The 16,136-nt window shown below is 36.2% G+C and overlaps 2 protein-coding genes across 3 annotated transcripts in view; one reads left to right on the top strand and one right to left on the bottom strand.

The window, feature by feature from the left end:
- The window catches only part of LOC134794251 (remodeling and spacing factor 1-like), a 35,151-nt gene extending 28,864 nt beyond the window's left edge, over nucleotides 1-6,287 (bottom strand). For both annotated transcript variants that reach the window (XM_063766012.1, XM_063766020.1), the window contains exons 1-7: nucleotides 5,928-6,287; nucleotides 5,671-5,858; nucleotides 4,559-4,755; nucleotides 4,256-4,382; nucleotides 1,897-3,521; nucleotides 1,743-1,816; nucleotides 1,288-1,493 (exon numbers count right to left, since the gene is read on the bottom strand). In XM_063766012.1, coding sequence (XP_063622082.1) covers nucleotides 1,288-1,493; nucleotides 1,743-1,816; nucleotides 1,897-3,521; nucleotides 4,256-4,382; nucleotides 4,559-4,755; nucleotides 5,671-5,858; nucleotides 5,928-6,072 — 2,562 coding nt within the window. In that variant the 5' untranslated portion in view covers nucleotides 6,073-6,287. The remainder of the gene's footprint in view (nucleotides 1-1,287; nucleotides 1,494-1,742; nucleotides 1,817-1,896; nucleotides 3,522-4,255; nucleotides 4,383-4,558; nucleotides 4,756-5,670; nucleotides 5,859-5,927) is intronic.
- Nucleotides 6,288-6,447: 160 nt separating this feature from the next.
- On the top strand, nucleotides 6,448-12,172 carry LOC134794149 (uncharacterized protein CG5902). The gene is made up of 4 exons (XM_063765862.1): nucleotides 6,448-6,771; nucleotides 7,087-7,172; nucleotides 8,958-9,188; nucleotides 11,699-12,172. The coding sequence occupies exons 1-4, from the start codon at nucleotides 6,581-6,583 to the stop codon at nucleotides 11,851-11,853; spliced, it is 663 nt and encodes a 220-aa protein (XP_063621932.1). The 5' UTR covers nucleotides 6,448-6,580; the 3' UTR covers nucleotides 11,854-12,172.
- The last annotated feature ends 3,964 nt before the right edge of the window (nucleotides 12,173-16,136 follow it).

Below are 16,136 nucleotides of genomic sequence, written 5' to 3'. Positions count from 1 at the left end.
AAATACGAAATTAGAATAAGACCAAAGACGATAGGACGAATAACGAATGAGACAAAAAAAAATTGACTAACATCGAACATGCCCAAAGAAGATGATGACGAATACCGGAATAAGCCGAAATAAGAAAAAGGCAAACAACCAAATATAACCAAAATAAATATGAAAAAGACCACCGATGAACTTGACGAATGTAGAATGGGTGACGAAAGCAGAATAGGACTAATTTAAGAACTTGGCAAAAAACTAATGGGACGACCCAGACGATACCAAATCAAATAACAAGATGTGACTTGTTATGTATTGTTTCGAGCAGGCGGCGTAGCACGGTCGCGTTTTTATCCCTTGTCACCATGCCATGTCACGTTCTAACAAGTATGTAAGTGCGAAAGGGACGCACATAGTGATAGTCGATAAAAATGGAACCGTGCTGCGCCCGCAGGTGATGGGAGTAGTAGTTAAACACCTTATCTGTGTTAGTATAAGAACGTATATTCTCTAAATGCCTGTCTATATATACACGTTAGGTTGCGCTGACACAAGCAATATGCGTTTATGTCACAGTAAACCAGAGTGTTACTGTTAAACACTGAAAGTGGCTAATTGCCATATTACAGTTACATACAATGTTTTTCATCACAACATAATGAATAATGATGTTCATATATGTATACTGAAAATACTGAAATGATTCCTTTACATAATCACGTCATTAAAAAATCCCCTAATGTCACGTGAGATCTTTCAAATTTTGAATTTTTAGTATAAATGCGTTTGATTAATTGAACAAAACACAATTTTCTTTATTATTATTACTAAGTGTAGTAATATATATTTGATATAGTTTACATATTTTAGTCTAGAAATATGTTTTACTTTAAATTAATCTGATACTCAGATTTTTACACAATTTTTTGCCCAAAGTAAATTACGTAGTATTTGCCAAAACCCCCTCTCCCCCACGTAAGTTAGTGTGTTTCGGTTTAACCCCCTCTGAAGCCCTCGCGTAATTAAACTTATCTGAGAATTTAACAATGAAACTCCTTACTTATATTTTCACTCACAAAACCCAAACCATTTATGTTTTAACACACCCAAGCATGAGACTCACGTGCTTATGAATCATCTTTAACTCCCGAAGCGCAACTTCCTCCTGATGCCTCCTGTCGGCTTCTTCTTTAATCTTCTGCTGCGTGATCTGGTGTGACTGCAGGACGGTTGTCGGATCCGAGTAGTCCGCAGCCTCCTTTACTTTGCCCCTCATATTTAAACATACATTAAAAGTCTTACCTTCTTCTTATGGCTCATCTTCATCTCCCGAAGCGCAACTTCCTCCTGATGCCTCCTGTCGGCTTCCTCTTTAATCTTCTGCTGCGCGATCCGGCGCGACTGCCGAACGGGCGTAGCATCCGAGTCATCCGCAGTCTCCTTTACTTTGGCCTTCTCTTTGCCTTTCGGCTTCTTTTTTAGGACTTTCTTGCCGGTCTTTTTGCCTGCTGAAATTTGATAATGCAAGCAATTTATTGAAGGCAAAAAATCTACAAAATGTAATTCTAAATATACACTCTTCTGACATTGCATTCAAGTGACATTCACTCAAATTTAGTAGGTATGCCAGAATCTTTATGAACTAGTTTCGTCCGTGCAAGATTTAACCGAAATAAAGTAACAAAATAAGCAAAGTAATAAAATAAAATAAGTAAGTCAAAAAACTCAAAGAAAGTCATGTTCAATTTATATTTTACCTATACTGTACAATGTTTCTTCTTCGGAATCATCACTAGATTTTTTCTCAAGCAGCTTGGCTTCAACCTTTTTTCTATAAAAGAAAATGTAATTATAATATGGTATAAAAACTAATTATAAAACCCATTTCAAGGGGTAGATGAAAAATGTTACCTGGATGTTGTAATAATTTTCTTGGGTTTAATTTTCAACCTCTTGCCACTTGTGATGGGCATATCGTCCTCACTTTCACTTTGAGATTCTGATTTGTTCCTGTCACTGTGCGTCGCGTCCAACAGCGACCTCTTTAAAGGCTTAGACTTACTCTTCTCCTTACCATTACTCTTTTCTACATCACTATTATCTACCTTATTCTGTAGTATCTTTTTTCTTTTAAACTTCCCTTTGTTAGCTTTAATTTTCTTTCTCATGGCTATAGGATCTTTTTCTTCATGCTCTTTGTTAAGATTGTCGTTATTTTCATTGTTTTCGCTTTTAGCATCGTCTTTATTTACATTGTCTAGAGTATCTTTGGAATGTGATACTTCAATGTCCTTACTTTCTAAGCGTAATTTTTTTGGAGGTAGATCGTCGTCGGGTTTAGCCTCGTGGTCCGGGCTTCCTTCCTTTTCCTGTTCCGTATGATCAACTCCATCTTGATCTGAAGACACACTGTTTTTCCTCTTTTCTATAATACTGGCTTTACTATCATTACAATTGTCAGCGTCCGATGCAGGAGACTCTTTCTTCTGATTTAGCTTTAATTTCTTTACTACTTCAGGTTTTTTCTTTACCTTACCTCTAGTTTTTTTCACATTATTTTTGTTCGGACTTTCACTATCTGTGGTTTTGTCATTCACGCTGCTTTCCCTCTTCAAGTCATTGTCATTATTGCTTGAATTTGATTTCATACTGTCTGATCTGTTAAGCTTTCTAATACAATGTTTCTTAGAATCTGGTTTTAGAACTTCGGAATTATCATTAGATTGCTTCTTCAAAGATCGTTTATTTACAGTAGGATGACCACTTTTTAACTTAATACTTTTAACTAATTTACTTTTACTAGAGTTAGAGTTATCATTAGAGTTAGAATGTTCACCATTGACACATTCTTCATTGTCATTCTCCTCATCTGAGTTATGCTGCGCTGTGTTGGCTTCTTCTAATACTTCAGGGTTTCCGGTATCGTTATCATAACCACAACCTTCTCCATAAAAATACATGACAGGTTCGGCTATTTCTTCACCTATAAAGTATGAGCTCTCACAATCGGCTCCGCTGCCTTCCCCTGTGACAACCATGACCGGCTCTTCTATTGCCTCACTCACCTCATCTGTCTCCTTTAATTTGGTTTCCTCACTTGGAGGATTCTCAGGCGTCTTTTCACGTTCTGGAGATTTTTTGCTGTCTGTACCGTTTTGGGGTATTTCAGCAACATCAGGTTCTACTTTTTCGTTTTTGTCGTATTTTTCTTCTAATTGCTGATTTTCTGAATCTTCAGCCTTTTCTGATATTTGCGCTGATGGGTTTTCACTTTTCTCTTCTATATTTTTATCTTCTATAGGAGGTTCTTTTACCTTCACATCTTCTACTTTTTCTTCTTCTGTTTTAGAATCTTCAGTTTTTTCACTTTCTTCTACTGGTTTGTTGTCTACTGGTTTTTCTTCTTTGTTATTACTATCATCAGCTTCTGTGGGAGGGGGTTTCTTATCAGCTTTAGATTCATCATCATCATGTTCCGACTCAGACTCTGGGCTTAGGAATTCCTCGTTTTCTTCTTCGGGTGGTGTGTTGGCTTTCTGAAAAAATGAAAAAAGTAACAAAAGTATTAGTAGTTGAAAGATAAAACTTTTTTTTTTAATGCAGTCTTAGGTTTTAGTATTTACTAAGAAATACATATCTGTTTATTTCAACATATAGATACAGATCATCCCGATGTTATTTTTGGTTAAAATTTAAATCACTATCACCATTATGGAAAAACACTATCTAATCCAAATAATTTTTTTCATAAATCTCTCCAACTACTTACCCCCTACTACCCCCCCCCCCCCTACTACCCCACCCCCTACTACCCCACTACGTGACCCCTACGAACATCTGTCAATGCAATTTAAACTTTCTGTCAAATCAAAACCAAAAGTAATTCATTTCAACACAATAACCACAAAATAAACTGAAATAGATATCATAATCACAACTTTGGGAACAAATCAAATTATTTTATTAAATATTTTGATTTGTGTTTTTTAATTAGTCTCACTACTATATATAAATTATAAACTAAAATAGATGTCATATATTAAAGAAAAAGTTTCGAAGCCCTTCAGTGGTGAAGGCTGGATTCTATTTCAGTTTGGATATCATAAAGAAAAAGTGACCAAGCCCTTCAGTGGCAGGAGGCCAGATTTAACAAATATGGCATCTATTTCAGTTTATAATTTATTATAGTATTGTGACTAGGTAATTAAAGAACACGAATAAAAATATTTAATAAAAATAATTAGATTTTTTCCCAAGTTGAACAAAATACCTCAGTGGCCTCAGTTGCAGGTATTTCGGTACTGCTGGAGTCCTCATTGGTGTTAGACACAGTCGAGGAACAAATTTCTTCTCCATTCTTCAATTGTCCTATTACTTTGACTAACTCTTCTCGATTTCTGCAAACAAATAACTCATTAACTAAAGGGATCACAGACTTACTCATCCATAAAACACTGAGTGAACAGAAATGTTTTTTTTTTTATTTTATTTATTTGGAGATCCAACAGCTATGACATTAATATAGAAATTATAGTAGATACAGGATTAACAAAGTTTAAAAAAAACCATGTACCTCGCTATTAACTGCCAAGTCTCCTCATCCTGGTCCTCCCGATACAGACAGAGGTTCGCCTCATCGTCCACCTGAAGCCAGTACACGCAGCCCTGCTGGTCCCGTCCGATGGGGTCCAACCGGAGCTCCTTACATGACAGGGCATTGACCGCTGCCTTGAACTTTGCGTGGCATGTGAATTGGTACTCAAGAAGTATCTGAAAATGAATAACATATATTATAATTTATATTAATGATGTTTGATTGTGATATTTGTAAGAATATTATTGATATCAATGTATGCATACACTAAATTTGTACACTCATATTTGTGGGTAAAACACAGTGATCGAAATCTATTTATAATTACCACCTGTATATGTTAAACAAATACATTCTGAATCTGATTTATAAAACTGGAATCACATAATTATTAAGGCAAGCATTTACTAACAATGCCTTGTTATAAATACAAACAAGAAAATTATACAAGCAACAAAGCAGGGTAAGGCCACTAAGGCAAGACAAGTATTTTAGTAGCAACAACAAGTAATCTTATTGGTGTAGTGATCTCTTCTAGAAAATGTTTAGGTAGCAAAAAACAAATCCATCTTATTCTAGATTAATCATAACATTGCTAAGTCACATTTAAATATATGAAACATATTTTTATAGTTTCCATGGTGGTAAAATTTAAGAGATGCTCAATATTTGGGCAGGCATGCCATAATTCTGATTTAGACTGACATTTTTGAGACTCTGCGATTCAAGTAAGCTTTTTCAGGCATACACTTGAATTATTATATTAATTAGATCATTCAATGTTACTGCTGAACGTAAAAATGCAGTTTAGAAATTAAAATGATCAAATGCACACATTCATAGTGACGTTGAAGTGATCAGAGGTAGACAGTGACTAATTAAAGGTTAGTAAAAACTACTAGAATCACCTACTCCACTTCAACACTACACGAAACTCATTGCATTAACAATGTAATGATACTTACATAGTTGTTTTTATGTCAAATCAATACATTCTGTATACAATAGAAACTAACTGTAATGCTTCCATCAAGCCACTTTCTATTTCAATAGTGTGGGTTGCAAAATGTCGTAAAAAGTGTTGTTCGTACCTTGAGGGTCTTTAGTTTGACCTCTGTGCTGGCTTTCTTGTAGGAGAAGCGCTCGATCTCCCACGCCTCCTGGTGGTGGCCCTGCTGGTGGCAGAACTTGATGAGGCAGCGCTCCCAGCGGTTGCTCTGCACGGACTTCTGCGCGCGCCGCAGCAGCCGCAGGTGCAGCTCCTTCAGCGGCTCCGGAACTGCACAAACATCACTCTCAACACTGTTTGTTTATAACACAACACATCACAATTCTCGTAATACCTTACCTTCCTCCGTATTCTCTACGAGCTGCTGTAATTTTGATATTGACGGTATTTCTAGCCCGTACAATTTCCCGAAAACCTTCAAAAACGAGTAGATTGCGGCGAAATTGGGATCATTCGTACAGGAAATTTCTCCGTCAGACGCCATCGTCGAAACTCAGTTAGTTTTTATACTAAACATCGCTATGTGGCTTTAACTATATTTAGATAACAATTGCATCACTTATATCTAGATTAAAATTGTATAAAATGTACATTATTCACGAAAATATTATTTTAATGTGCACAGAATTCATTATTTTCTTATTTTCTAGTAATAAAATATAACTCAATTGACAGCCATCGTGCCATAGACTTGCGAATTCGTAATGTTGTGTTTTTAATCGCTTTTCCACAGATACGATATTTTTCAAAAAGAACCGTTTAAAATGCATCTGTAATTTGTACGCGCGTGTGATAAAAGCGTTAGAAAGTGTTGCCATTGAAAAATCTGGAAAAATCACCTGTCTAGATTACGTCTGTCTAGTGTCTACGTACTCTGTGGTTAACATCAATCCAAAAAATTGGTTCAAGAACCTCAGGAGTATTGTTTCGTTCGCGAGTTTTTTGAGGTTGAATTGTTTAGTTTAATAATTATAAAAGCAAAACCATCAAACATGTCTTCAGCGTGTTGTGGTACTAAGAAGCAGAAGTTGAACAATTCTTATAATGGTATAGATCGACCTTTAAATGGGTACCAAGAATCAGTGGCTATTCCTGATATGTGTTACTTTTGTTTCGATGTTTTGTATTGTCAGCTGCATAGTATGGACCCTCCACAAACGCCAAATTTTACCAATGATGCCTAGTAAGTGCCAATATGTTTATATTCTAGTGAAACTATTTATAAGTTAATCTCTAGGGGGTAGGATTTCGCTTAGGCATTCTTTGTTTGCTTACAAAGAAGCTGCTTTGTTCGTCGGTTGGGCAATTAGTAGGTCGACCAGTTTACGCCCAAAATGCGTTTTTATCAACGCAAACGTGTGGGTGTTGTTAATATTATGCTTGTCTTCTTTATAGCAACTTTCACTTTATATTATATATATTATAAATGCACTCTTTGTTGTAATATAGGTATTGGATATTTATATTAGTGGACTTTAAATGAGAGATGTTCTTGCAGCCCTTTGTTTGTAACCTGGAAGATCGGGAAGGAGCATCGGCTGCGAGGCTGCATTGGGACATTCAATGCCATGCATTTGCATTCTGGTAAATAAATGATTTGGTAATAAAATACAATATTTTTATAATATATGGATTTATAATGTTAGATACATTATAAGTACAGCTACAGTTTTATTTAAGTTTGTTTTACAAATTTTAAAAATAGAATTGGGTGATTATCTATCCAAAAAATCAATAGACTATGATAAACATAAACATAAATTACATGGCAGACCTTGAGTTCAATTACCTCAATGATGTAATCTGTAAAGACATTAAAAGTAAATTTTTAAAATCATTTTTATAATTATTCTGACTCATTTGCTTATAAAGAAAACTATAAAGTGGTCACTTTCAGTATTTAGGTTAAATTTCTTGCACAGCCCATATTGTTAACCTTTTTTAATTAATAAACTCCGCCCTTCTTTGAAAGCGTCTATAGTAAAAAGTCACATGAATCTAGCTGCCGCCATACAGTTGACTCTCGTTTTAAAACAACATTTTGAAATAACATTTTTTTTAGGACATATACAGGCTAGTGATAATGATCATCAGAAACAAAACAGAAAAAATAAGATCTGTATAAAGGTGCATGCTATAATCATTTCAATTGACTGACTACAAGACTAATTATTTCAATTATCATTCGTCTACAAGACAAAGTTCAAAAGTGTTTAAATTAAAGCATAATTTGCAGTAGATTTAAGCAATTTACATGATAAAGAGCATTAAATATGTATGATCCATTGACACTCACCTCTATTATTATTTTCTGCTTAATAATGACTGCCAAACAAAGACTCAATCAATAAAAACAGTAAATATTAAGAGGAAAAGGAACAACCGGAACTCCATACAAACATAGTCCCCATTTTCCTCTCTGGATGTTTACATCATATGGAGAAGCAGTCATCCACCATCATCTTAAAGTATGCTGATGAAATGGGGCTGCATGTTTTTAGAGACTTTTATGCGGACGAAGTCGAGGGCGGAAGCTAGTGGTATTATATATTTATAAACCCCTCCCTTTCCATTAGACCACTACCGAGTCAGCAAAAAAATTCGACAGTCAATTTTAAATTTCTTCCCACGGCACAGACGCGATATTGGGTCAGCAAAGGAAAACTAAATACAATTCGGAATTTGACAGTTTAAGGTCTTTATTTCAGTGAACTAGTAGCCCATATCTCAATACCTTTAAAAGCATACATATTACAAAAAAAATACCTTAAAACTAAAAACTTCTAAACCCTTCTAAAAATTCTTCCTTTCTTAATTTTAGATCTCTGTTACTTGAGAGGTTAAGCATTTATAATCAGTGATCGTACATTTTCCAGCATTTTTGGTGCAGCAGTGGTGTTAACGGAATTGGTATAGATAATTTCAACTGAAATGGTAAATTAATGTTAATATTAACGTAATTAACGCTAATTAATCATTAGGTTTGAAATGATTTATACCAATTCCGTTAACACCACTCCGCTGCACCAAATCGATTCGCGTGGTGTTATCGGAATTGGTATAGATAATTTCAACTGAAATGGTAAATTAAGGTTAATATCAACGTAATAAACGCTAATTAATCATTAGGGTTGAAATTATTTATACCAATTCCGTTAACAACACTTCGGTGCACCAAAAACGCTGGAAAATGTACGATTCCAGTTTATAATGCAGAGGGAATATATTTCCCACATGATTTTAAACTTTGTTTCAAAGTTACCTAGGGTTCAATTTTTCATAATTTCTGACGGGTTAAGGAAAATTCGCGTCATTTTTGACCTCCATGAATATTTATGTGTGCACAATACTAACCCCCGTCTCTTCCAGGCCTCCGTGAGTACGCGATAACCAGCGCCCTCAAGGACTCCCGCTTCTCGCCCATCTCTCGCGAGGAAGTCCCCCGTCTCACGGTGTCCGTGTCCATCCTGCAGCACTTTGAGGAGGCTGAGCATTACCTGGACTGGAAGCTGGGGAAGCATGGCATCAGGATCGAGTTCATCAGTGAACGGGGGTCGAAGCGGACCGCTACTTACTTACCACAAGTTGCTACTGAGCAAGGTTAGTGTCTACTACGGTTGCCATTTCCCCTGACGTGTCAGGATTTTTGGTCCTTTGTCAAGATTGCGGGGGAACTTCAATTAAATTCAACTTGTCTTCAATGCAACTTGGCAAGTTATTGCGCACTATTATTCCTTTTATTTCTAAGCTGAACGCCTGCCCCGATATGCTGTAGCTACTGCATAACTTTCCCTTTCCTCTATCCAACTCCAAACTAACTTGCTTCTTGTGGTTAGTTAACGTTTCTAATAAAACCCAAGCTCCCCCGCAATCCTGGAAAAGGACCATAAATCCTGACATGTTTGGGGAAATTCCGACGTATGGCAACCCTAGCTGGGGGCATCCTCAGGTTGCGACCTCCGCTTTGCATTCTACCAGCAAAGTGCCCCGCCCTTAACCAATAACCCAAAACCATGTGGCAAAAACGCTTAATTGTAAGTGGTTACATACCGTATTGCTAGCTCTTTAAGCCTTTATAAGGAATTGGGAATATATTTCCCACATAATTCTGAACTTTGCTTCAGAGATAGGGTTCTCTTTGAAGCAAAGTTCAAAATCATGTGGGAAATATATTCCCAATTCCTTATAAAGGCTTTAAGAGCCAGCAATACGGTATGTAACCGCTTACAAACTAGGGCTCGCGGTCGAGTCCGTGTTTCGTTTACACGTTTCGAATACCCGTTTCCGAATAACACGTACACGGTTTTCTGGCCCGTTCCGCACGTGTAATTAAGAAACGTGTAATTAAGATCCGTCTCCACGGATAAACGGGTATTCGAAGAAACGGATCTTATTTACCCGTGGCTCCGGACACGTCCTTGACGAGTAGCGAAGGAACGAACCGGCGCGGCGTACTTAAGAGTTAGAAACAAGTAGACAAAAGATTCATGACGAGTTTCCGTCATATTTAACCTTATTCCGTGGTTCATAGAGTCGACATTCAATAAACGGTTTCTGAGCAGGTAGTTTTTGGTTGCAATGTTGCAATACGAGTAGAAAATTAGAAATACAGTATACCTATGCTACTTATCAAAATAGTATTTTATATAAGACTTCAAATACTAATACTTTATGGTTTATTAATATAACTTGATAACAATAAATTTAAAGTGCTTAAAAAAAATAAAAGCAATAAAGAGTATAAAGACTTTACGTTAAAATCTGGCCATGCATGATCTGGTAGGTGGTGGTAGGTAAGTATACAATATTCTTACCAATTGCATATTTTTAAACAGTTCTTATATTTTTAATAATTTGTATTCTGTATATTGTATGTGTGAGGTTTTACGAATATAATCTGTCAATAAGAAATGTATATTTTTTAATCTAATTATTTTTTAAGTTACGTAAGCCAGACATCTTAGTATTATTATAGTAAACCATGTAAAAATTAATAAATACAGTGTAAACTCTATATAATGACATTAACGACACTGAAGGGACTGCGGATTTTTCGACGTTAAGTATAGAGAGTGGTTGTTAAATGGGAACGGTTCTTGGATACGTATCCGGATCCCGGCGGTTCCGTGTAAACCGTGTTCTTAGCACCGCCGGTCTTAAGAACACGGGTATTCGTTTCGGCATGTAACACGGATACCGGGAGCCCTATTACAAACAAGCAAAGTTCAAAATCATGCCAAATAAAGGGGTTAAAAACTCAATAAAAAAAAACCTTGACATGGATGTCATTCTACAAATTCGCATTTCAGAACAGGGACCGTTACCGGTATAACTAAAAAAAAAGTTTACAAGTTTTTCTTAACCTATGACCAACTATGACTGCCACACTAGGCTACGCCTGTCTTGTGGAGTCAGACTTAAGGGATCATCCATTAATTACGTCACACGAATTTCAAGGTTTTTTGACCCCTCCCCCCCTCCTTGTCACACTTGGTCACATTTTGCAAATCCCTCCCCACCTGGTGTGACGTCACATTTTAGGCAATTTTGTTTTCAACGAAATCGGTAATAGTAACTCGGCATTATTTTTTTGGATGAAAAATTTTTTTTAGTAAATGAAATATTAGTCATTTTATAACACAAAACCAAATAGGAACGAAAATTACTTCCAAAAACTCATTATTTAACTGTACAGCGAATAAAAAAATATAAATTAATTTTCGGTTACTGATGAAGTTAAAGTGACGTCACAATGTTAGTGACTCCCCCCTCCCCCATGTCACAACATGTCACATTTTCTTGACCCCTCCCTCCCCCTAAACGTGTGACGTAATTAATGGATGACCCCTAATCAGATTGAAAATTAAATCTAAAAATTAAAATATATTCGTAGCATTCAAAATTTCTTTTATGTTATAAAATAGTATTTAGGTAAGGATAATGATTGATCAGATAAGCTAAATTAAATGCAAAAATATATATAAACAACCGCTATACCGAAATTGAATACCGGTTAATTTGTATGATATATATACCGGTATTCGGTCCCTGTTTCGGAATCAAAACAAGAGTTGTAGGAAGTCATTACAAGCTGGATATATTAATTCCAGGTTGGGACCAAATCCAAACAATCGACTCGTTGCTCCGCAAAGGTGGCTACAAGGCTGCCATCACCGGTGAGATGAGACGCAGCATCAAGCTGACTCGCTACCAATCCGAGGAGATCTCTGCCTCCTACGGCGACTACATCAGCCAGCGCTGCTAGCACCAACCTCTTCGTCTCTGGAGCCCGGTGACTCACACCTCATCTCAGTTGCCCCGGAGGCCTATATACAGTTCACCACTTTCTAGAGGTTATAAGATGGAAAACAGTTCGACTCATCTATGTGGTTATAGTGCTAAGTTAGTATCTAAGTGTACTCTAGTGGCATGATCAGATTGTGCTCAAAGTGGACGCGTGTCTTAAACAACACTGCCATCGACATTCCGAACACCAAAGTTTGAGTAATGTGTGTGTGATTTTATGTTAAGGCGGCGGTTTGGCGGGAATGATTTTAAAACATCCTAATATTACGTTATCAAGCACTCTTGTGACCTTTGATATTGAATTACCTATTGCAAAAAATACTGTTACTATTATAACCACAAAAAAGTTTTTATTGTAAAACATTCCCGCCAAAATCTTAAGCCGCGCCGACACGTTTGTCGACTTTGATCGCAATATTGACAGTCTGTTGACATCTGTTGTTGCAATAAAAAAAGTTACACGACGACCGCCTTTGTTTCTTTCTGACGCTTGATTCGTTTCATGAGTTGAAAAGGGACAAAACTGAATCCGCTTGTTAAGTAGTTTATGTATTGACATTATGAGAATTATGATTGGATTTTTTTGTAAAGCACGATCGGGTAAAGATAAACCAAACTAAGTTGGCAGCGATTTAGATAGCCCAGCCTGTGCAAGTGTTATTTTAAACGACAAACTTCTATGAAATTATGATGTTTAAATAATACTTGCACAGTCTGGGTCTAACTAACTAACTCTAGTAAATGGGCCAATGGATCTGTAATTTTAGTATCTGGGTTAAAAGAACAATTGTAAGTGAAAATCAACATTTATTATTTTGAAATCCCTATAATATTGTAAATATTGTAATCTTATGAACTTACAGGTCGATTTGCCAAAACGTAATCTGATAAATAAATGATAGAAAATAAATAATATCTGTGTTTTGTCGAATTGCTTAAATTATGTATGAAATTATGGATATGAGTTGATATAAAAGAATTGCACCTCGATAAACAATATGAATGATCGATCTGTAGCTTGTAATTATATTATTTGTTTTGTTATATTAACACACAGTAACAATTAATAAAAACAAATAGGAGCCATTTTTGCGTCGTAAGGGAGTCCGCGCCGCGTGGGCGGGTGCACTTGGGTGCGGGTGTAGGTAAAATCCGTGGAACGCGTCCGCGCACTTAGCAACGCTTAATACTATTACCTCATACTATTTTTCGTTAACCCTCTCACCCGCTCCGTGCAACCGCGCCAACTAGCGGACGCCCTAAAGGCGCCAACCGAATAAAATAAAATTTTGCGCGTTAAACATATCTCTGGCTTCTTAGCTGTAATGAAATGAAATGTCTCTTCTATATTTAAAAAAATAATACAAAATTTCACGAACAACGATTTCAATTTTACCAAAAATTACGCATGTTACTTGCCTTTTTTTTAAAAACATTAATAAATCGATACAATATCATTATCAAAAGATTTTTAAAGATTAAATCAAAATTTAACTCAATTTGTTTAAAAGAAAAATATTTTACCTTATCATGTTCAGCTTGCCTAAAATAAAATAAAAAATACAAAAAGAAAGGTACTTATTACATTAGATGATAACTATAAGGTGAAGTTCTTATGCTAAAGTCACAAGAATATTATTAATATTAGAGATTATCCTTATACATATATCATGCATTCGGTTTTGTAATGAGAAAAGTATAAAAAAAGCAAATAATTATGAAAGGACAAAAAAAGTTATGATTATGATCGATTTGCTAGGCGATCCGCCAGTTATTTGTATTTCAAGTTGTTACATAAATGAAATATGGTAAATATACAGGATAGATTTTTCAATGGCTCAATGAGGGTAGCTGTAGATCCTGCGCTGCTACGTGAAAATGGTCATAGGAAAATTTCCCCGACTTCTTAATCTTAATTAAACTGACAATTTCACTGATTTTGGAAAAGTCAGTCGGCAACGAAATCAACAGTTTTGTCGTTTTTTATGCCGCTCGATTATATTTCTGCACGGAACTTAATTAAATTAAAGAATTAAGTCACTTAAGACCATTTTCGTGTGGCAGCACGGAAACTGACCCATTAAAGAATCCACCCAGTATAACCCTTATATGCCTACGACTTAGCTAGGTTTTCGTCATTTTGTCAATTTGAATTCATCAAGGGATATTATTACCACACAAAATACTGATTTGGGACAGAGTCATACTTGGGTATCTTAGGGGAGTGTATACATAATACGGTCGAGTTCACAAACATCTTTTCAAGCCAACGTTCCAAAAATATATTTGCACGACCTTATTGTCAGAGTCTCGAGGCCTTGAGGTCTTTACCAGGCTGACATTTCAATAATGACAATCGAATGTCAGTCTTACTCATCGGAACTAGAACACATGTTTGAAGTGCCGTATGTGGGAAATATATACCCCTTAGCCTGGTAAAGGGTTAAACTAACTAAAAATGACAATTCAAAAACAATGATAACCGCCATCCCCGGCACGCATCGCACCGCACGCATCCGCTCAGTGTTCAGCGAGCTGCGTTCGGAGAAAGACCTGAACTCACGGGCCCATCAGAAAACTCAGTATTTTAAGTGTAATTTCCAATGGAGTGTATAACATTTTATTATTATCACAGATCAAAATAGCTTATTTTAATGGTCGCTAGAATTTTCTGAACTTAGGTTTCCTTAGGGCATTTAGCGATTGTCTGTGAAAGGCCTGACTAGATCTGAAAATTGAGTATGAAATCAGTGGATGTATTAGGCTCAATTTTGAAGCCCCAACTCCCGAATAGATTGCTAGAACGTAGTGAAACATTATATTAATGTAAGTATTGAATATGCAGACATAAACTCAGTTTCATAAATTTTTGACATTTGATTTGAATGGCGCTGTACTGCGCCATTTATTTCAAAATATTTCGTGATAGTTTCATGTTAACTGGATTGTCAAACGGCAACTTTTGACAAACAGAGTTACGTCAACTACATTAGACTTCGAGCAACACCGGCTTCCGACACATCGGAAGGGAGGGGCCCAAGCGATATCTCACCGTACAAATCTTTCTGCCATTTTTCGCGGGGGGAAAGGTGCACACAGTCGCACTTCTCACACACTTCCATACAAAATCCAATCTGTAATGACGACACAAATACATAGAAAATGACACACGTCAAAGACAAATCTTGCAAACCTCGATCTCTTTTTGTGTACGGACGAGTGACAAGTATCACAACACGCACACTAACACATTTTCGTTGAAGTATGTTATTGTATTCTGAGAGATGAGAAGTCGGATTTGTCGCTCGACCGATCCGCAATTTGTACTGAGCGAGCAAAATCGATAAATCCAACAATTACATGAGACTAAAATATAATAATTGTGTTTGAATGTAATTAAACGTATGATATGTAAAATGAAATATTACATGTGAAATGTAACACTTTCTTTTTGTAAATTTGATGTCCCCGGCCTCTTTTTATAACAAAAAACCGAGCAAACAAGCATTTTTGTGCAGCAGTGTTCACGCGCGCGTCTGGACTCGGTCTAGTGAAAAATCCAAGTTCAACTAGTTTTATTACCCGCGCTAGATTAGATTGACGCGCTAATCTTGTACCTCGGCAGAGGGGAAATAGTGCGAATGCCGCCTCCCTTCCGTGTTGCTCGAAGACATTAGATGTCAAATTCGAACCACGAATTTGTCTTAGCCCTTATAAAATCAAAAAATCTTGGATAGGCACTAGTACCTACTGATAACTTTATTTCTTTGCCATGTTTCTAATAAAAAATAAGCGTAAAAACCGTGGAGACGTTAATTGTTTCTCATTTTAATCCATTATTTATCGAATATTTGTTATTTACTTGTTTCTGTTAAAATTAAACATTTATGGAACTGAGGCGTTCTCTCAATATAGTGTAATTATGAAGTCCGAGTGTCAACTCCACAACACTTTCGACCTGTAACATGGGATGTGTCTGAGCTTTTCAAGCTAAATACTGCCATTAAAGACCTTATATTCGGGTTGCATTAAAGTCCAAATATAATATGGAGTGCATTAAGTGGTATTACTTGCGTCTATTTTGGCAAGTATATAAACTGTTTTACGAGACGAAACTTGGGATGGGTTGTCACAAATATTTTAGGGAATGCAAATCGGTTATTTTTTGTATGGAAATAACCGCGGTTTCGGTTAATAACCGATTATTTCCATACAAAAAATAACCGAAAATAACCGATTTGC

This window comes from Cydia splendana, chromosome 1, assembly GCF_910591565.1.
Source record: "Cydia splendana chromosome 1, ilCydSple1.2, whole genome shotgun sequence".
Lineage (NCBI taxonomy): Eukaryota > Metazoa > Arthropoda > Insecta > Lepidoptera > Tortricidae > Cydia > Cydia splendana.
This window is presented reverse-complemented; position numbering and strand designations above follow the sequence as displayed.